Genomic DNA, 21,777 nt, shown 5'->3' on the forward strand with positions numbered 1-21,777 from the left:
ATTAGACAGACCACATGGCAAAGGAAATAAGTGTGAACTGTGGAAGAATGGTTATCTTGAAAACCAGGAATGTTAACTTCTCTTTTCTTAAGAGTTACTTGTTTTGATTTTAAGTGGATGAGTGTTTTGCCTGCAGTGGGTCCCCTTGAACTGGAGTTACAGAGGGCTGTGAGCTGCTGTGTGGGTAGTAGTAATACAACCTCAGACAGCAGCAAGTGCTCTCAGCTGCTGAGTCATCTCTCTGGGCCTGAATGCTAAATTCTTGAAAGTGACTTTGCTTGACTACAATAGAGTATATGCTTTCATCATTTGTAGGTGGATTTTTTTTTCCTTCAAGTAAATGTTTAGTTTTAATGATTATAACACTGGTTAGAACACAATAAGGGAGAAACGAAGAGTTTCCATTATCGCCAAACTCTCTCTCCATCTCTGATATCCTACAGGATCTGGCTTTCTCAGAAGCCAGGCCTTGCTTGTCACAGACTCCAACCTTAGGAACCCAGAGCTCAGCAGAGCCAGGAGTCCCACTTGGGGTTCAGGATGTGGCTTTGTGAAATGGCTTGAAAGTGAAGCAGAAACCCCAAATTCTGACATCATAAAGATGAGCACTCAGACAGAATGTTATTAGGTGCACATTTTAATGAATATTTACATACATCTTTGTTAGTAGAAATATATTAGTGAAATACTTTTGTCTAAACGAGAAGTTTGTACTTTAAATGTCTAGGAGTCTCCTACTGTGCTTTGCCAATTCAGTAATCCTTAAAAGAATTTACAGAAGAAAGTCAGTACTTAAGAAAAATTATTAGCTTGGCTGAAACATATAAAACTCACTCAGAACCCACAAAGCATGGAGGGAAAAGTTTTAATACTGAACATTTAATACTGAAAGGGGCAAGTTTGGTGAAGAAGTTATGGAATCAGCCCACTTGGGAGGGCAGAGTTCAAATTCAGCTATTCACTCCTCTCTGTATCTCAGCTGGAAATGAATGAGGAATTTTCCCCACATTCCCACAGGCAGAAACTTGGAGCTCTTGAGAAGGGCCTACTGTGTGCACAAGTCCTTGGTTGTAAACATTAAGGAGAGAACATATTATCTTTCATAGATAATATAATATTGATGATGTGCTGCGGTGAACAGATACATAATTTCTAAAGCAGCTGTGGAGGGATTTCTGTGTTGTGAGAAATAAGTCAGATATTAAAATTGAGCAAAACCCCAACTATTGCCAGATATCAATCATGTACCCTGCCAGATGCCCCAAGGAAGTCATCCTGCAATTGAAATAGATGTCACAAGTGGTACTGGATGCCTTTTCCAGTTAACTTAATGACATAAACCTTTTATCACATCAGCCCTGTTTCTAAAAATGAAAGCAAGCCAAAACTAAAAGGACAGGGCATAATGTTTCTTGTTTTTAATTTTAATTTTAGGGAGTAATTAATACTTAAATGGGGGCTTATTTTGACTTTTGCATTTTTCACCCCTAGGAAAATAGACTTGTTGGAATATGGGGTGTGTCTATGCATGTGTCTTTGTATTTGTTCCCACACTTGTGATGAGAAGGCATGAAGGGTGAATGTCATTCACAGAAGAAGAAAGGGTTATAATTTTGGTAACATAAAAGGTTAAACCATTAAACCATAATAAATGACCTATCTAAATAGCAGTCCCTTTCAATGTCTAATTTATGATAAGGTAGACATCAGTTGGCTAGAAGAAATCAGCCAGTTCCTAGAACATTGGAGTCCTCTTCAGTTTTTACATTTTTTTTCATTTATTTCCAGTTTCCCACCACCCTTTTGCTTTTGACCTCCTGTGAGAAGTTTGTAAGTTAAAATATTTTCTGAAGACTTGTTGACACTACTCAGAAGTCTAAAAGTGGTCTGGGCAAAATAAATCCTAACTGTGGGGCAGACATAGAAAGTGGACTTGCTATGAGCCCAAAATCCTTCCAGGTGCACAGGGGTTTGACATGGTCATCAATTCAGAGTTCAGGAGGCTCCACAACACTGCCTGAACAGAACTGTCCGTGTCTTTTCAGAGTTCTGACTGCCTCTAGGAGCATAAAACCCAAAACAAGATACAGGGAAGGCAAAGTCTTCCAGCACATAAGTTGGAAACTTCTGCCAACTTCAGATCAAATGCGGTTTCATCCCAAATCTCTTGTTGCTCCCAGCCCATCTCTTTTCACACAGAGATTCAGATGAAGGCAACCTGTGGCTTATTTGGGAATGAGCACTTCCCATTACCGCTGAGAACCAGGGCTGGTTTTTGCTGAATTAGTTACAAGTCTTCCTTCCTCTTCCTTGTTGGCATAGATTCTTTAATTCCCAATGGAGAGACATGGACACAGTCACAAAGTTATAAAACTTTCCTTTGGTTGCAACTGTTGCTGTACTTCTTAGGAGGGCAGACATGGAGGAGAAAGGAGTGAAAGAGATGCTTGAACCGATGCTTGGAGATGAGAGAAACTGTTTCTTTAGGAAAGAATTAAGCTGGATGTGGATCCTTACACTCCATCAGGGAGGGCTCTAGCCCTTGCAATTCCTTTGTGTTTATTCTTCTTAAGCCTCCAGTTGCCATAGATGGCCAAGGTAATTAAAATCCCTAATGCTAGGATCACCCCAACTGTGATTCCAGCAGTGGCTCCTGCTGATATGCCTTTTGATGGCTCCTCTAGCCTCAACTCCTGGGTGTAGGAGTCCTTAATCCAGGATTTGGCACTCTCACTCCTTGTCCCTCCAACGGAGCTGGCATCAGACTGACTCATAACGGGTAGTTGAGTGTAAGGTGGTAGTCTAACAGGGGCCAGGGATGCTTTTGTAAAGACCCCAGCCTTGACACAGTAGGACACTTGGCATCCATCTCTGATAATACCTAGCTGTTGGCTGAAGCCCCCAGGACACTTTTGCGGAAATGATTCTTCCCCTAAGTCTTTGGATGTTGAAGAATCAACCAAGGGGTTCCCCGTTGTACAGCTGAAAAACCCACCAAAGGGGATTGAAAACTTGTGCCCCAACTCATGATCCATAGAAACACATACCTTGAGGTTCTCCAACAAGCTCAGTGAAAGGTAGCTGGTTGGGCATGATTGTTCATTTGTCATGGGGTTGATGCTCTTGTCAGTGAAGACTCCCCCAAAAAGAAGTCCTGAGTTTTTAGGTACTTGGCCAGTGGCTGCACACCAATAAGCCTTGAATTCAGCCTTGGTCACTTGGAAGACATCTTCACATACTGTCTTGCAGAAGATCTTGAGGGTGCACTTCTTTTTACATACCCTGTGCTTGAAAATCTCCTCGTGGATCTGAGTCAGCAAATGGACAGGGGTGTATCCAGAGGGACAGGAGAAATCACCAGTGAGTGGATTCTTCTGCTCCAATTTTGGGCAGAGTTCACCATACCATGTGAGTTGAGAACACATCTGATAAACGCCTCCAAAGGGGGAGTTGGCTACCTTACTATCACAAGAGCCATCATCTGTATTGGCTTGAAAATTGAAGTTGGGGGAATCGACATTTGTGCAGCCTGGGTATGTGTTAAAGGCGTAGTAGTTTCTCGCAGCAGTTTCCACTATCTTTGATAGCTTCTCCACCAAGTGGTGTGGAAAACCAGGCAGCTTGTCGGGCTTGATGAAGAAATGCAGAGGCAACCCAGCACGGTCTACTGCCACCAGGTGGTTAGTGATGCCCTTCTGCCAGATTTCTAAGGTGATGCCTGGGTAGTATGGAATGCCTCCGATGCTCTGCATCCTCGAGTTGGTTCTGTTAGCAAGGTAGCCTATGGTCAACCCATTCTGATAGCCAACGTCTGCCTCAGGCTTGAAGTTCACCATCTTTTTGAAGGTAATTCCAGCAGATATACTCACAGCAGCATGGTTTCCCTCACTGTTCTTAAGGAAGGAGGACTTTATGTGATCCTCCTGAACCAGTGCAGCCCCAGCATCCACACTAGTGATTACGTGTGTGCCATAGTTGAGAACCAACAGTTCTGCCAGGTAGGTGGCCATCTTTGTTTGGTTTTTCTCTAGATGGTCACAGATTTCCATGAGCTCCCTCTTAAACCCCAAGCTGAGCTCTGAATTTGGGTTGTTTTTCACTGTGTAGACCAGGTTTCTCACCTGAACTCTTGCAGTTACAGCATGACCCTTCACTTGAAGGGTCTTCATCCTTTGGAACTCAGTAGAGAACTTGCCGTTGATTTTGAAAGGAGAATCGAGTCCCATGTTGATGGAAGATGAGGTGGTGCTCTGGTAATTCACCCAGGAATCCAGGATTTCTGAGTTCATCTCCAGGTTGCTCTCTTTCTGAGGAATAGTAAAGACTTCATCGGGGATGATGTACTGTCCATCTTCTGTGGTCTTACAGTTGGTGTACGTCAAGTCTATCACCCTTCCCATGTCTATGTTCCTCAGATTATCCCAGCCACCTCCAGGTAGCACTTCCAAAACAGGTATATTCAAAGCATTCTGGCACTTTAGAAAACCAGTCTCACTGATCTCTCCGAGAAGCTTGTCTGTTTCAGCATGTGCTGCTGTGGTCCAGATGAGTATTGTGACAATGAAGCTTTTCATGATGCAGACAGTCTCAGTCACACACCAGTCCTGGACCAGAGAGCCTGGGACAAACAGAAAGATGGGAAGGAAAGCAGTTGCTTAAACAGTAGTTGCTTGAAAAATTCAACAATTCTCCTAAAAACCATAAGTTGCTCTTCAGGCTATATTAACTGCGAAATTGGCAAAGGAGAGTTGGTTGGAGTATTTAAGACCACTAGGACATGCAACAAAATACAGTATACCATACATGTGAACACATATCTCCACATTTCATGCCCTTGTTTTCTCCAACCTAGCTGTTTACTCTGCCGCAGTGATGAGTCCTCAGAAGCAGACCCCACATCTCCCTTATTCTTTACCTGGAAAGGCTGCTTTGGCTTTTTGTCCACTCTCTTGGCTCACTGTTCTGTTCTCTTGTCAGCCTCCAGTGCCAGATTCTTTTGCTGAAAATGAAGAGGTCAGTAGCAACATCTGCCCTTCTTGACACGCTTTTATCTGCACCAGATCCAGGGTACTTCTACCTCGTGGACAAGCCTTAGGTTTCTCATTGGCTTACTGAGGCTGAGGCTGTCCTCCCAGAAAAAATGGGGCAGAGTAGCACTAATGCACGTTTTATGATGTCTCATTGCTACAAGCTCTCATGTCCTGGTGTATGTATGATATTATCTGGGGATGAGATTAAGGATGAAGATAGTTCTGCTTGCAGTATGCTTGGGACACTTCAGCCTGACTTGTCCTGAGCATTCCATGTGAGTGAGTAACCTTACACAGCAGTTGTTTCTTTTCAGATAAAAAATATCACGAAGAAGGCAAAAGCCACTCCATTTTCTCAGTTTTAATTTCTCAAAAACATACAGTGACCAAGAAGTATGTATGCCTGTGTACAAACACTTTTTTTCTGTTCTGTATATTCAATTTGCCAGTGTACCTTTTGCACTTTTAAAATTTTCAACCCACCATAGGTATATAAAAAGGAATGTGGCTTTTCCTAATAATATTAAAGAAATTAAAGTTTATCTTTATGTGCTTTGAAGAACATAATTTTATTTCCTTGCCTCTTTCTTTTTGTGCTGATGCCGGTTCTATTAAACTATGATTTGGAGAGATGCTTCAGACCCAGTGGTGAAGGATCAGGATTAAAGGAAGCTCAGCTCCCCCAGTTGTTTAGGATAATTAGAATGTGCCTTTGTACATTAACTCATCGTCAGAGAACCTAGAGGAACTAAGAACACTTTGAATTGCACTGTCATGGCTCCCCAAACCACACCACAGCCAACATGCAGTCATGTTTCAATTCATAGATCGATATTGTCACCTGTATGACCTGAAGTTTTCAGGGAATTGAATAATCCTGGGTCATCACTGATGTAGCAGAGAAGCAACTTTAGAAGGAATGGGGCCTGTTTCTGGCCTTCACAGCTGAGTTACTCTAGTCACTATTCAAACCATAATTGTGTTCTGTAAATACAGAAATACCACATTTTGCGTCTGTTCAGGCACAGAACCCTGCTTAGGGAAACTGACTTATACCAACTGACAAAAAAGGGTGAGTTTGTGAACAATGTCTAGCCTATGCTTAGCTGGAAAACTCAGGCACCTCAGAGGATGCTGTCCTTAGTTTATAATCAGATGGTTATGTGCTAATACCTCAGGAGAGGGAGGTACTAGCCTCCCATCAAATGCCTTTGAGCAGTCATAATAATTCTGTATTTGAGTCTTCCTCTTCACACTGTTTCAGGGATGCTCATCAGTAGTGGAATACTCTCCCTCCTACATTCATGTGGAGACAGGCTACCGATTTCTCATTCTTTGTTTCTCTTTTCTTGATCTCACTCTTCTGAAAGAATACCAGCAGGTAAATGTAGGCAGTTCTAAATCTAAATATTTCTAAACACTTAATGTCTGCCTTTTTGTTTCTTTGCTACAGTCTTCCTTCTCATCTTTGGCATAGGCAATGAAAATTAATATAGTTATGAAAGCCAGCAAGAGTTATATGACAAAATATTTTAGTAGGAAGAGGGCAAGATGAAGTGAATATGACCAGAGTATATTATGTATGAAGATGCCATGATGAATCCCATTATGTATAATTGATATATGCTAGTAAAATAGTTAAATTTTAGAAAATAAACACTAAGATTTTTAAGAAAAACATTTTATAGAAAACACAATTTCTTTAAAATGACTTATTTTTATTTATGTGTATCTCTCTCTCTCTCTCTCTCTCTCTCTCTCTCTCTCTCTCTCTCCCTCTCTCTCCCTTTCTCTGTGTGTGTGCGTGTGTGTGTGTGTGTGTGTGTGTGTGTGTGTGTGTGTGTGTGTACCCATGTAGACTAGAAGAGGACATCAGATCCCTTGAAACTGGAGTTACAGATGGTTATGAGCTGCCTGACCTGAATGCTAGGAACAAAACTCAGTATTCTGAGAACACAGAAAGCACTCTTAACTGCTGAGCCATATCTCTAGCCCTACAACACAACCTATTCAAACAATTTTAATAACATATTAAATAATGCTGAAATGCATTCAATATTACTAGATATTTACAAATATCCACTACTAGAGGCATCTACACCAGCCCATTCATGGTAATGAATCTGATTGGTAAGGATTATTCAATTGCTTTGATTTTTTTATCAATTTTATTTTTGTTTTAGTTTTTAATAATGCAAAAAGTAAGTAGCAACTGCCAAACAATACTCAGTAAAATAATCAAGAAATGCATAACTTTTTAAAAAGAAACAGATCACTTTGGGGGTTTTCATATGCCTGAGGCTGTTGAATGCCTATGGACTCTGTGATTCTTTTGCTTAGTGAGTTGTGTTTTCAATTCATGTAAATGATGGGAATTTGGGACACAACCCAAATCTGCACACCAGGGCAGTAAGTTGGTTCTTAACAGGCATTTTCCTGTTTCTCCCCTTCCACTAACAATTTCCTTTGCTCTCTTGCATTAAGTTATATGTGCAAGAACATATTCTCTCAGGTTGAGTAAATGCCAGGGGCTACACACTAAACCCTGGCCTCAAACAGAGAGAAGTGATTCTTTCACACAAGATATGCATCTAAGGTGCTAAAAGGCACTTGCATTTCCTCTAACAAACCGGAAGCCAAGTACAAGCTTCTGACACCATGTCATGAGGAACCATGATTCATGTGTGATGTTCATCCTGTGCAGGCTTGGAACCAGAATAGATGTTTCCAATCCCTGTAGTTCATCATCCATCTGGGATGATTTCATGGGCCGTGATCATCCCATTTTATGTGTTCTGCAAGAATCTGAGAGGCTCATTAGAAACTCAGCACACAAAACAGGGAGCCGGGACTTCTGTAGCTCCAGTAAACTCCAGTCTAGACTGAAGGATGTACCAGTGAGGCAGTGACATTTTTCTCTTCTCAATAGCTGATGCCTAACTTGATGTTCTTGGACTTGCCTGGTCCACTCTTTCCCTTCAGCAGGAGTTCTCCCACCAGGACTGTTTGTCTACTAAAAGACGAGCCCAGTGGGTTTGCAATCTCTCTTATTATGGAGGGTAGAAAGAGAAAGGTGATAGGAAATGCTTCTTTGCAGTTATGTAAAAAGCTAGTTCAATTTCCAGAAGATGACAGATGTCATGCCTGTATCTTTAGTGAATAAACTTGGGAGAGTTGGGTAGCAGCTGTCAGACAGAAGAAATGGGTGATGGCCAGGAATCTCTAGTTTAACATCAAAGTAAAGAAGGAAACTTACAAAGCAGAACATGGAGAATCCAGCCTGTCCTGGATGGATTTGCATGGTCTAGGGAGCAAGCTCTCCTTTCCCACTAAAAGCATAACCAGAGCTATGGCCTAAGACAGAGGTCCTTAGAAAACTGACACTATACTCCCCAAACAGACATTTTAAAGAGAAAGGGACAGAAAGAAAGGTTGTACTCAATAACAGAAAAGTCTCTGAATCCCTCCCTACTCAGCCCTCTACCAAATCAACAGCAAGACATCATTTTTAAAAAGACCCCTGCTGAGTCATGGCTTAGCAGGCCCAGACTATCTATAAACCATACTCCTGGGAAACCAAGAACACCTTTCACCAGCGTTGTAAGCTAAAGGGTAGCCAGTAGAATTATTCTAGACCATAGGAAGAAACTTTACATCAGAACTGTATGGTATTCAGGTAGGTGGAAACCTAGTTGGAGTCTGTAGGGTAACACAGATTCAGCTTCTAAGCATCAGTTTGCCAGACATCAGGCAACTGTCTAGGGGCAGGGCCAGCATTGTCAAACTGATGGTGAAGACAAGACCAGACTCCATAATCTGGCCTTGCAAGGGAACACACAGGAGGAAGAAGAGCATTAGAGCCTGGCCCCTGAAGGACAGCTGAGGTGCGACCAATATGGAGGTGTATGTTAGGCATGTGAAGCCCTGCAAACTGGTAGAATCGAGCTCTGTGATTTGACCTCAAAAGGGGTTAATCAGAGTTGGGGGTCAACATTCACTACTAGACTCCTGAAGCATCCACAACCAGACTGTCCAAAGGTATGACCATCATCTATGGGATGATCCATGAAAACTGTTCAATGATGGGACCAACACCTGTGACTTAACCTTGCAAAGGTCTACTCAAGGAAGAGATAGGCATCTGAAACTCAGGGAAAGAATGTTAGAAGTTAAGGCTAGGACAGTGGGTTTTATATAACTTGAATACTGCTTAATGATTGCATCTAAGTAGCCACTGGTTTGTCCTAAACTCTTGTTATTTAGTTGTCTTTGTGTTTTAATTGGCACATAGTAACTGCATTTTTATGAGATATTGTATGATAATTTGATACAAGACATAATTTTTAATGTTCAAAACAGGTTATTAACATTTCATCCTTTCAAAACATACCATTGCTTTATGTTGGGGCTTTTAATAAAAGAGAGTAAAACATAAATTACCATCAATTTCACACATGCTAAAGATAACTATAAATTCCTTCTATTTGACTTATTATCTAACTTCTTTTATCTTTCCTTCTTCACTTCCTAACCTGTAATAACCTCCATAGTACTCTCTACTTGGGTTCTCTGGAAGAACAGCAAGTACTGTTAAGCCCTGAGCCATCTATCCAGTCCTGAATTTTTTAACAAAGGGATTTGTGTATGTTGTTGACTTGAAACTCAACTTTTAAATATGCTGTTTATAATGCCTGGCATATCATAAGCTTCTAGTAAGAATCTGTTTCCTTCCCTTGGTTCACATCTCTAAATACAAGGTAAACTTGGATTTATTTGTTTACTGAACAGATACTTATTAAGCACATAGTTCATGGAAGGTTCTACCCAGTGTTTTGGAGGAAAGAGTTAAGGAGAGCTTAGGCATGGATGCTAACAACTTAGGAGAAGACATAATCAGAAAAAAAAACATAGTGTCAGATGGAATTAGGGGGTTCCTATAGTATTTTATCAGAATATATTTCCATAGTGGAATTTTTCCATACCTGGTCTGTAGGACTCTAGAATCAAGGAAGGCTTGACAAAGGAAAATACTGACTAAATCATCTCCACCCACATAGATATTGCTAATTATTCAGCTAGTCGTAGAAATGATCAAATGAGAACACTGTAGAATGCAAGAGTACTAGGCAGAATACTGATAATCAGGACAGATGTGATTCAGAGTTGGTTGTTGTAACTCACTGTGGTTTATTTACACAATCATGAAAGAAATAAGACTCCATTTACCATTTACTCTAGAATTATCTTGAAAAATGTGGTTAAAGATGGTTTTAGTGACATATTCCATTCTGCAGCAAATTCTCCAACATAAGTGCCTTATTTGGGATCCTGCTCTGGAATGCAGACACCACTGAAGTGATGACACTTCTTAGAGAATATGTAGAAATTGAGTCAAGGCTATCAGAACAGCAAGAAAGCCGGACATCAAGATTCAGGGAGACTGCAGACAGGACACAAACTAACAGCCATATGAGGTCAAGAGTGAAAACTGATCTAGTGAGCAGATGAAGTTTTTCTTTTCCGACTGATCATGCTTAGTCACAAGATTTCCGGCATGAACCTCATGCCCTTCTATTTACAAGTATGTCCAAACTTTTGATATTGTAACATGGAATCATCTACAAAATCCATAATTGAGAATACAACTGAGTTTTTAAAAATTCTCCAAAAATATCTTATAATAGTTAAGTAAATTTGCAATTTTGCATTGGGCCATATCAATTACTATCTTTGGCTGCAGGTAACCCCTGTATACTTCAGTGTAGGGCCTCTCATATGTCCTATCCCTACTCTTTCCTCATCATGAGCTTATAGATATAAATGTTGGTGGTCTTAGCTCCTTGTATCTGGCCTCCAAAGACTTTATGACTGTACATCCATTATCCTTGATTCTTCCTAAACATAGTTTATACACACCCTACTACTCTACTGCCTCTGAGTCATCATTGTTGAATTCATGTCAGCGGGGACTTGTGAGTTCCTAATCCAAAGTTAATATTTCTGATTAGCACCAACCCTTGGATAGGTAGTAATCTAAGACAAGAGGAACAGGCACTATATCCCAATAGGTAAGTGAATTGGCAAGAACCATGCTTTATTGTAATGAACACATTAATGAATTATGTCCCTACAACTAGGTTTTGGCTCATATCCCTAAGACATGGCATCTTGAACTTAGCACCTGGTACTCTATGGTAGAGGAGTACCATCAAAACCATATTTATTTTACCTTCCAAATGACCAAATGTAAAATCTAACACCAGCCCATAAAAAAGAAGTAAATAAATAAATAAATATCCATTGAGTACAATTGTCCAGTACATATGTCAATTTGAGGTAGGGTTTTTTTTCTTGAAATAGTTTCTTTAACTTACTATCAATTTTCTGAGCCACACTATTATTTTATTACTTACATCTAACAAAAGGCCTAAGTTGTTTTTTTCTTCTGTTTATACCTAAGAAATTATAGCACGGAGACAGGACATCCGCTTCTTCTGCTCCTTGAGTTTCTTCAGTGCTTCTTTGATCTCCTTGTTTCTCAGGCTGTAGATGATAGGGTTCAACATGGGGATCACTGCACCGTAGAATATGGACACCACCTTATTTTTGTCCTCTGAGTAGCCAGCATTAGAATGGAGGTACGAGAAGAGACCAGAGCCATAGAAAAGAATCACTGTAGTTAGATGAGAGGCACAGGTGTTGAAAGCCTTCATCCGCCCATGAATTGAATGAATCTTCATGACAGCAGCAATGATGTAGCCATAGGAGACCAAGACAACCAGGGCTGATGTCCCACCAACTGCACACACGACCAGGAAGTTCACTACTTGGCTAAAAAAAGTACTAGAGCAAGACAAGGACATCAGGGGTGGCAAATCACAGAAAAAATGGTTAATGACTCGAGACCCACAGAAATGAAGCTGGAATATGGAGCTGGTTTGGACCAACCCAGTGAGGAACCCTCCTGTGTATGCTGTGATAGCCATCCCCACACAGATGATGGGTGACATGAGGGATGGGTAGAGTAGAGGATTGGAGATAGCAGCATATCTGTCATATGCCATGGCTGCCAGGAGACAGCATTCAGTGCCTCCCATTCCAATAAAGAAGAAAAGCTGTGTAGCACAGCCTACAAAGGAGATAGTCTTCTGCTCCCTAAAGAAATCACAGAGCCGGGTGGTGGTGGCGCACGCCTTTAATCCCAGCACTTGGGAGGCAGAGGCAGGTGGATCTCTGTGAGTTCGAGGCCAGCCTGGTCTCCAAAGTGAGTTCCCGGAAAGGCGCAAAGCTACACAGAGAAACCCTGTCTCGAAAAACCAAAAAAAAAAAAAAAAAAAAAAAAAAAAAAAAAAAAAAAAAAAAAAAAAAAAAGAAATCACAGAGCATCTTAGGGGCTATGGAGGAAGTGTATGAGACATCAACAAAGGACAGGTTACTAAGAAAGAAGTACATGGGAGAGTGGAGGTGTGAGTCCGTCCTGATCAGGAAAATGAGGCCCAGGTTTCCAGCCATGGTCACCAGGTAGATCCCCAGAAACAACAGGAAAAGGATAACCTGCAGCTTGGGGTGTTCTAAAAATCCCAAAAGGATGAAATTGGTCACCATGCTAATATTCCTTCCCACAGCCATGTATCAGCTCTGCCGTCTTCAAAGTCCCAGAGATAGAATCCTGGGGGCAATCGAAATCCAGGTGAAGAAACTCTTCTGCTTTGTCAAAGAATCATAGACTCCTACAACCAGAAGACATTCCCCGAAATAAATGTCTGATGCAGAATTCCCCTCCACAGCATATGGAGGTCACTATCCCACTTATCTGATGAACTTGTTAATGTAAAAGTATATCAAGATAGTAGTCTTTGCATCAATACCAACACAACTACCATGTTAATGGAGGGAGTTACTTAGTAGTAGTATTTGGGCTGACAATCTCTCTCTTCTTTTAAGTTGTTCAATATGTTGCACTCGACTATTAAATCACTTAGATTTAGACATGTATTCTTTTCTTTTTAAAGAGAAGAAATATATCAAAACTCAAAATGCTTGCAGAGGTAATTGTGTTTCTTAGTTTTGTTTTTTATTGCAAATTCATGCAATATATTCTGATTACAGTTTCCCCTCCCACATCTCCTCCCAGTTCCTCTATGCTTCCCTACCCACTCAACTCCACACCTTCTTGCTCTCTTTCTTTAGAAAACAGATAGGCAAAAAAAGATAAATAATTAGAAGAACAATAAAACAGCACAAAACACACACACACACACACACACACACACACACACACACAAAGACAAAAAACAGTAGGATGTTTTTAAAATGCCCAAACAAAGTATATGAGAAAAAAAATCTACAAAACACTATTGAGTTCATTTTGTATTGGCTGTCTACTCCTGGGCATTGGACCTATCCTTAAATGTGTTATATATACTCAGTGAGATTCCGTTGGAGAGAACTAATTTTCCTGTTGCAGTTTTATCATTATAGTTATAACCAGATTTCATGAACAGGACCCCGTCGTGTGTGTGTGTGTGTGTGTGTGTGTGTGTGTGTGTGTGTGTGTGTCCCTCTTTTTTTTCTTATCCTCTCCCCTCTATCTCAAGAGTGTGAAGCATATAGAGATAAAACTTGGAAAAATACTGACTAAACCAGAGAGTGAAAAACGTTAACCATGCGAAATTTGAATGCATTTTCTGTACAAAGATTATCAACAACTGACCATCTCGCACTCTGTGCTTGTTAGAGCTAAATGCTGATGATGTAGATATTAGTAACACATTATATTAAGTGCAGAACACTCAACAAAATGCACAGACAGGAAAACAGGTGATCATTAGCACAGCCTAACAAGTGCTATTAGAGAAACTTTTATACACTGTCCTGGAGCCTGGAGATAGTAGGTAAAGTGCTTTTTTTTTTAAACTCTCTGTGAGGAGAACTGCAAAGGTAAGTAAAGGAGTGCCAGGATGGAAGACACTGTGAGAGGCTTGGCGGAGTTGGGGGTGGGGCTGAGGGTGGAGTGGCTCTGAGATCTGAAATACTCATTTTAAGCAGGAGGAGAACATTTGCAGAACTACAGGGGAGCAAGCTTAGTATTTAAGGCATATAAAAAGGGGAATAGAAGACACAGAAGGGAAGTTCTGAAAGCCAGAGGTGGGGAGACAAATTATGAAAGATCATTGAAAGCTTAGGTGAAAAAGACACATTTGTTTCAAACACACAAAATCATAAACGTGCAAGTATACATACATATGTAATCCCATAAACTGTATGCCATCACATACATGTGTACATTCCTGTTTAATTTCAGCCTCTCCCCACTTCCAGACTTCCAATCCATTTATGTGGCTCTGTCCGTTTATGTGGTTCCATTTTTAGACAGAAGCAATCACCTTAGAATGTTGCATAGATTCTATTTGTTTCTTGGTTTTTCTGTCCTTCACTAGAACAGAAGTGTAACAAAGACAGTTAATTTTATAATTCTTTTCTTGTTTGTTAACTAAATACCCCAAACACTTAAACCTACACCTAGCACAGAGCAGGGTCTCCCAAATATCTAGTGGATAAATACGATGTTAAAGAGCTTGACAGTTTCCCTGCAGTCAAGAGAGAGAACATGAATCTTTGTGGATTCTTAAACATTCTGATTCCTTACTGTAAACAGGTAACTAGCTGCAAATACGAAACTAAACACTCGTGACCTTAGTGTAACTCAGAGTGTGACTACACAACTAAACACTTGTGACCTCAGTGTAACTCAGAGCGTAATGGATTTACAGACGTAGTAAGGAAGATGACTGGGAAGCAAAGGGAACAGAGAGAGATGACCAGAAAGTTGCTCTAAAATATATAGCTAAGGTTAACAACAGTTGGCTGGAGACAGGCAGATTTACAAACTGATGCTCCTTTAAGCCTTTCCCTGTAGGAAAAAGAAACCACACGGGGCTAAACCCTTGGCAAGGCCTGCCCATCTTTACTGTGCAACATTCGCTGTGATTATCAAAGGTTTACTTTACCCAGATACATATGATTCTTTCCTATTTCAGCCCTGAGACATGGTTTCTAGGCTTACATGTTTAGAATATGGTAAGAGTTAACCACTAATTAATTTATACAATTCCTATGTAGGCAGGTTGGTTGTTTCTACCTAAGTTATCTACAGACAATGATATAGGAGAGTATACGAGGCCCACTACATTCCCTTATAATACTACTTTCTATCTTTGTCATGGCCTGAGTGCTACCACCAATTGTTAAATTTTTGTTGTTGGTGGTGGTGGTGATGGTGGTGTTTTCTCCCCCCCACCCCCCACCCCCGTGGTTTTGAGCTTATTTAGATCTCTACAGCAATTATCCTATTTGTGGTTACTCCAAGCAGGGCTTGGAAATCAAACAAAGCAGAGCTAGTCTCTAATCTCTGCATCTCAATTCATCAGTTTTATCACACTGGACAAGCCAGTGGTGCTGAGAATTGGCTCTGGAGCCTATTGCACAGTAGGTGGGTTTTCTGTTACTGAGCTATATCCTCAACTCCTGACACATCACACATAAATCTCTTCCTGTGATTTCCCTTAACTTTAAAATATGGACAGCAATAGAAAAAAATAATTTCACTATTTCACTAGTGATCAGCCCTATCAGGATTCTGACCAAAATCATTCCATCTCTACACAGCCTACTTCTCATCTGCATCTGCAGACTGAACGCAAGTGTGTGTGTGTGTGTGTGTGTGTGTGTGTGTGTGTGTCTGTGTGTCTGTGTGTCTGTGTGTGTGTGTCTGTGTGTGTGTGTGTCTGTGTGTCTGTGTATCTGAGTCTATGTGCATTTATGCAGCACAGCAATGGTTACACTGGCACTTCCTTTCATGTTATCAATCTGTATAGCATCATATTGGCTCATTTCACAACGCTTAGCATGTTTTGTATTTTTGTTAGATCCTTTCTCCTTAACTATAAGCTATGGAATGGCATTATAACCCAAGTTCTTTGCACCTAGCAGACCTGAATGGCATCAATTTATAATTTTTAAAAATATATATTGCTGACAAGAGATATATTAAAATTATTAAACTGTTGAGTCAACATTTAAGCTTCCAATTCCTTGACTCCCAAGTTTGTTGTCTTTCCTGATGCCTAAACCCATCTGGAGGTGGATCTGAGCAATTGATGGTACTCTACCATTCATACAACTGCATGAGGTGTGATCTTTCACCCAGCCCATGTGACTGGACAGGACCAGAATCTGAGAGTGATTATGAAGAGTTTTCTTGTCCTCAATCTTGGCAGCGTGATTAACTTTTAACAATGAAGTTAATGTGTCAAGATCAAAAGGAATAGATCTGTGATGTGGTCATTTCCAAATAAATGATTTCTCTGAGGGGCACGCAGCATGCACCTGTAGTTTAGTGGGTTCTGTAGGATGTGGTGAATGAAATAGAAAGACCAACAAGAGGAAAAAGTGTTTACATGGATCACTTTCTCTCCATCATTTATCAGAGTGCTTGGATTTTACAGATGCCCAGTGGATATTTTGTTCACTGGCCAAATAAGCGTTACCACACATTTCCAGCTATACAAAATTTCCACACATTTCCAGGAAATACAAAATTATTGAGAATATATTCAAGCTAATAAAATATCATAGCTGGAAATCAGCCAGCTGAGACTTTCCCCACTAAAGTGGATAAAGGGAATGTCAATATAGCTGGTTAGTACTGGAGGAGAAATTAGAACCTGTGTCTCATGCTTTAGGAAGAGCCCTTTACCCTCCACCTTCCAAAGCCTGGCGTCTCAATGGGAGACACAAAGACCCTTTGCTTTGCAGACACACTCATGATTGCACACCCCTAAGAGTCTATAGCAACATAAAAAGCACTGGCTTTTAAATTCTGTTATTATTATTTTGCCTACATTTTACTGTGTGACCTTTGCAAAGCATATTTCCTTCTCTGAATCTTAACCTCCTCCTCTTCTGAAGGTGAAAAAAAAAATGATTAACTTAGTTCATTTCTCTTCGCATTTCAAATTGTAAGTAATAGAAACCTTTCGAAGAAATAATACACTTTCCAAATTCTAAAATCCCAAATAGTCAAAACACAGCTCCCTTCATTAAACTCAGAGCAGTAAGACCAAAGTTCCAAGCATCTTTCCTGGCCCGCCTTTCCCTCTTAGTCACTGGCTTTGCCATCCAAGGATTCACAGGTAACCAGTTCAAGGAAGTGGGGAAGGGTGACTCACCTGGAATACCTTCCAACTCTGTGCTTCAGTTAGCTGACTGAGGCCAGACACTCAAAGAGAGAACAAAGCCCTTTCCTGCCAGAACCTGGAAGACAGGTCATATTGGAGGAGATAAGTAAGCGTTGGATGTAGCCATGTTAAATTGACTGCCAAGAGAAGGGCTTGGAATGGGGGAATTTAAAGAAAATCAGGTTGTCTCCTGGTGCCGTTGAGTCTCTCTAGGTGGAGATATGTCCCCAAGAGTCCTAATGGGCAGTGTGGCTGGCTACCTGGGCTCAGGAGTAAAAAGGATGCCAGCTTTGTCTGAATAAAGTTGGTATCAGCAACTCCCCCTACTTTCTTTATATTCCCAGTCCCTCATCTGGCTCCAGTGAGAGCTCCCTGGAGTCAGTGAACACAATTCTACTGTAGCTCTTCAATGGGCACCAGCTCCCTATAGTAACAGTTACCTTTGTAGAAAGGTGGGTGTTTTCTGTGGCCTACTTGAATTATGCAACGTCAGAACTAGGAATAAATTAGTGCAAACCTCAGAAAAGAATGGAGAGAAAGAGAGAGAGAGAGAGAGAGAGAGAGAGAGAGAGACAGAGACAGAGAGAGACAGAGAGAGAGAAGAAAAGAGAGGGAGAAAGAGAGGAGAAGAGGGAGAGGGAAAGGGAGAGAGATTGATTTTAGGAAAACAATAGCATAGTCCCAAAGAGAAATGGATGTCCCAGAAAGGGATTAGTACACACAGAGTGTGGCAATGAAGGGGTTTAGCATTCAAGAATCTAAATTAATTGACTCTGTGGCTTCTTTTTTAAATTCTGGGATTCTGATTCACCAAAATAAAGAGGAAAAGACACAGATGGTTGCCAACATTTTTCATTGCATGGACAGCAAACAGTGTCTCTTGCATAGTTTACTTCATCATATCCTCAGAGAACCCCTAAGAAAAGCCATCTGCAGTGGATTTTCACATGAGAAAATGGAACTTTGGAGAAGTAGCTTGCCTAAGGTCACACAAACATCTCTTGGCAAAGCAGAAACTTGAACAAAGTCCTTCCAGTATCAAAAGGCCACTCTTGGTCCTCTGCACCACACTGCCTCATGAGAAGAGAGATGGCAACAACAACAAAAATAGCCTTAAAAAACCCACGAGTGGGAATTTTAAAGAAAAGTTTTGGGTTTTGACCAGAGCAGGACCTCCCTCCTGTGGGTACTTTGCTTCTGACTTCTCAAACATCTGGCTTGAAAAGATGTGAGTGTTTGTGTACTGCAGGGAGGAGCAAGCCAGGATAGAAGTAAGTGGGCACTGTGCAAACCCACAGGACACTGGGCTTCTCTCATGGATTGTGCCTCATCCGATTTGTGTTGGCTGCGCTTTGACTTCCATGAAGACGAGAGAAGTCTGTTGCAAGTTTGCTTCTCTTCCCACAGCCTGAGCAGCTTCCCCTCGCTTGGGCCAGGAGCTCATGCTATAAAGCCAAACAAAGTATAACCTCTCCCCCAGATCCCCAGCTCTTGGCCCTATGCCTACATTTGGGGGACTCTTTCAAGCTTGATGCTAAAGAATGGAGCATCATGGTTAAAGTGGTAGTTTCTATGTAATTAAATCTTTTCTAGGAAAAAGAAAACCACAACAAAACCAAAACAAATTTCTGGTTTCTTTTTCTTATTGCAGAGTGAAATGTGTATGGGTGGGGTGGTAGAAGACTATAGTGTTTACAATTCCTGTCTCCCTTCCTCCTTCAGAAAAAAATATTTTCTCTCTCTCTCTCTCTCTCTCTCTCTCTCTCTCTCTCTCTCTCTTTCCCTCCTCTTCTTTTCTTTCCTATTTGAACCATTCTCAACCATGAGGGAGATCTCTTCTCATGCAATTTGCCCCCAGGCAATTGTTTGAGGGGGTCAGAAAACTTTGATTTGATTGTTCACAGCCTGGCACAAATTTATAACTGGTATTTTTTACTCCCTCTTCTCTCTCCACACCTTGTTGTTCTTTACTGAAGAATGTGCATTTAGTCTGTTGCTTGTGAATGTCCCAGAAACATCCTCAGAGGCCTTGGTGCTTAGTGATATACTTTAGGAAATCAAAGAGGAAAAGTGTGAACAGACATGGAAAGAAGGTAGGAAACTGTGGTCTTCCAAGCTTGTGTTCATAGAGTGAAGAATGGAGCTAGGCAGTCTCAAATAGTGGTGCAGCAATGGGCTCAGTAGGTACTTGAGTGAGGCTGGGTACTAAAGAAAGTGACAGGTAAGTTTAGCAAGAATAGAAGGGAATGGGGGCAGGGCTAGAACAACACCTCAGCAGTTAAGAGTACTTGCTGCTTTTCCAGAAGACTTTGGTTCCCAGACCCATTTCAGGAAGCTCATAACTACCAGTAGCTCCAGCTCCAAGGGAGCTGATGCCCTCTTCTGGCCTCTACAGGCATCCATATACACGTGGTAGACGCATATACCTAGGTTAAAAAAAATGTAAAAATCTTTTTAAAAAAGGAAATGGAAAAGTAAGTGCAGTCAGTAGTTTGTACAGATTGGCAAAACCAGAGCAAGTTTGGAGAGAAGGGCAGGGGCCATAAAGAGGGACTCTTGGGCATGAGCCAGCCCACGCTGTTCACTAGGTCATATCCTGTCACTGGCAGGGCCAGAAATTCCTGTGACTCTGGATATGAAAGAAGATGGCTCCCTAAAAAAGACACCAGCAAGAACAGAACACAGATCAGACAAGGACTTAGAACAGTCATATAGAGATGTCTGTAGGCTGTTACACTTTTCCTCAGAGCCTTGTGTGTCTCAGATCGTTGAAAATAATATAACAATTCATCTATATATATTTTGCTAAATCAAAGGGCAAAGGGGGAAAAGTTCCATGAAATTGTATCTGCTCAGAACAGTGCTGTAGGCAGTCATGGGAAAACCAAGCAAAGAATTGCGAGCCACATCTGCCAAGCATCTGTGGCACCACACACAATGGGCCTATTATCTGTTCTCCAAAGAGACTGTTCCTTTGATCCTTCTCAGAGTGAAGGTGAAGAGCCTCTTCTGGAAATCCACAATACTGTGAGATTCCCCCACTGACAGGCCACTCTCCACTTCTCTTTTTTTGTGTGTAGAATACTGCATGTGAGTGTTCATTGTATGTGTATATGTGTTGGGGTGCATGGGCATATGTGTGTGCATGTGTATGAGACCAGAGGTTGAGGATGAAGAGTCTTCCACTATTGCCCTACACCTTGTCATTTGGAACAGGGTCACTTAGTGAACCCAGAGCTCACTGACTGGCTAGATTGATTAGCCAGTGAGCTCTAGTAATTTTTTCTGTCTCCTCTGTGACCACATCCACCTTTTATGTGGGTGCTGGGGAATCTGAACTCAGGTCTTCATGCTTCTGCAATGGGTGCTTTACCAACTGAGCCTAGCCTGCTTAACTTTTCTTTAAAGAGCCATGTGGAAACTGGGAATACAACAAGCTTGTGGCTATTGGGAATCGAGCCTCCATTGCACAATTGGCATTGCAACACTGAGTCGTCCCCTAAAATAGAGCTGAACATGATGTGTCTCTGGAAAAGTACAACCGCCCTCAACTTGCTTGATCTTAACAGTGACATTTTGCTAGTGGGGTTCAATTTTAAGAAGAGGCAGCCATGATTGGAGGCAAGCATTAATGGATGTCCCTGGAGAGGCCTGCCCAGCTGGAGCTCAGATGGTGGGAAAGGCCTTGTCTATAGAAAGCCACAAAGACCCAGGCAAATGGAAGACATTTGGGTTGACATGGAGATAGATTGTTTGGGAAGGCTAGTAGGGAAAAGGAGAGATGGCAGTTGTACATTTCAAGCATCTGCTTATTTTGTAATTATTACTTAGCACTGAAAATACAAAGTGAGTCACTGTCTTTGTGTGTGTGTGTGTGTGTGTGTGTGTGTGTGTGTGTGTGTGTGTGGTGATGTGTGTAATGTGTATGCAGGGCTACATATTGAAGTGTCCTGCTCTATCATTCTCCAAATAATTCTCTTGAGACAGGGTTTCTCACTGACCTGGAGCTAGGCAGATAGATAACAAGACCTAGTTAGTGCTCCTCCTGTCTCTTCCTGCCACAGCTCTGGGGTTACTGGTGCAGGCATGTGGCCATATCCAGCTTTGCTTTACATGGGTGCTGGGATCAGAACTCAAGTCTTCATGCCTCTGCAGCAAACATTTACACCCACTGGACAAAGTCACCAGCCCCAAACAATTAACCATGAAATTCTCTCTGCCAGATGGAGCAGAGAGGGCGGGGGGGGGGGGGGACACATAGCAGTAACCACCAAAGACGAGTTTCTTTCTGCACACTGCCTGTATCTTTGATTATGATCTGAAGGCATTATTCTTGTCAAACTAATCATCAGTGTGTTTGGGTATTAGCTTAGAAGCAATCACATGACTAGGTTTGGCCAAGGATGACTTCTTGTCCTCTCTTCAAGACCAAATTGCAATCTCCACATATTTGTAAGTTGACTTTCCTCTCTGGAACAGTTTCATTTTATTGCACACTTCTAGCCTTC

General features: G+C 41.3%; 2 protein-coding genes across 2 annotated transcripts; both read right to left on the reverse strand.

Annotated features, from left to right (window-relative positions):
• Positions 1–2,185: 2,185 nt before the first annotated feature.
• On the reverse strand, positions 2,186–4,574 carry LOC131897237 (macrophage-expressed gene 1 protein-like). The gene has a single exon (XM_059248170.1). It carries the CDS (start codon positions 4,572–4,574, stop codon positions 2,514–2,516), a length of 2,061 nt encoding a protein of 686 aa, XP_059104153.1. The 3' UTR covers positions 2,186–2,513.
• A 6,911-nt stretch (positions 4,575–11,485) lies between these two features.
• Positions 11,486–12,635, reverse strand: LOC131920100 (olfactory receptor 5A1-like). Its single transcript, XM_059274769.1, has 2 exons — positions 12,398–12,635; positions 11,486–12,186 (listed from the first exon to the last, which is right to left on the reverse strand). The coding sequence occupies exons 1-2, from the start codon at positions 12,633–12,635 to the stop codon at positions 11,486–11,488; spliced, it is 939 nt and encodes a 312-aa protein (XP_059130752.1).
• Positions 12,636–21,777: the final 9,142 nt, after the last annotated feature.

The sequence above is a fragment of the Peromyscus eremicus genome, chromosome 1 (assembly GCF_949786415.1).
Source record: "Peromyscus eremicus chromosome 1, PerEre_H2_v1, whole genome shotgun sequence".
NCBI classification, from domain to species: domain Eukaryota; kingdom Metazoa; phylum Chordata; class Mammalia; order Rodentia; family Cricetidae; genus Peromyscus; species Peromyscus eremicus.

What these genes read in the sequence shown, in the direction of transcription:
- LOC131920100 (XM_059274769.1), bottom strand. Translation starts at nt 12,635, where the DNA reads ATGGTGACCAATTTCATCCTTTTGGGATTTTTAGAACACCCCAAGCTG. An exon ending in GATGCTCTGTGATTTCTTTT is followed by an intron (nt 12,187 to 12,397) that starts TTTTTTTTTTTT and finishes GTGATTTCTTTA; the next exon opens with GGGAGCAGAAGACTATCTCC.
- LOC131897237 (XM_059248170.1), bottom strand. Translation starts at nt 4,574, where the DNA reads ATGAAAAGCTTCATTGTCACAATACTCATCTGGACCACAGCAGCACAT.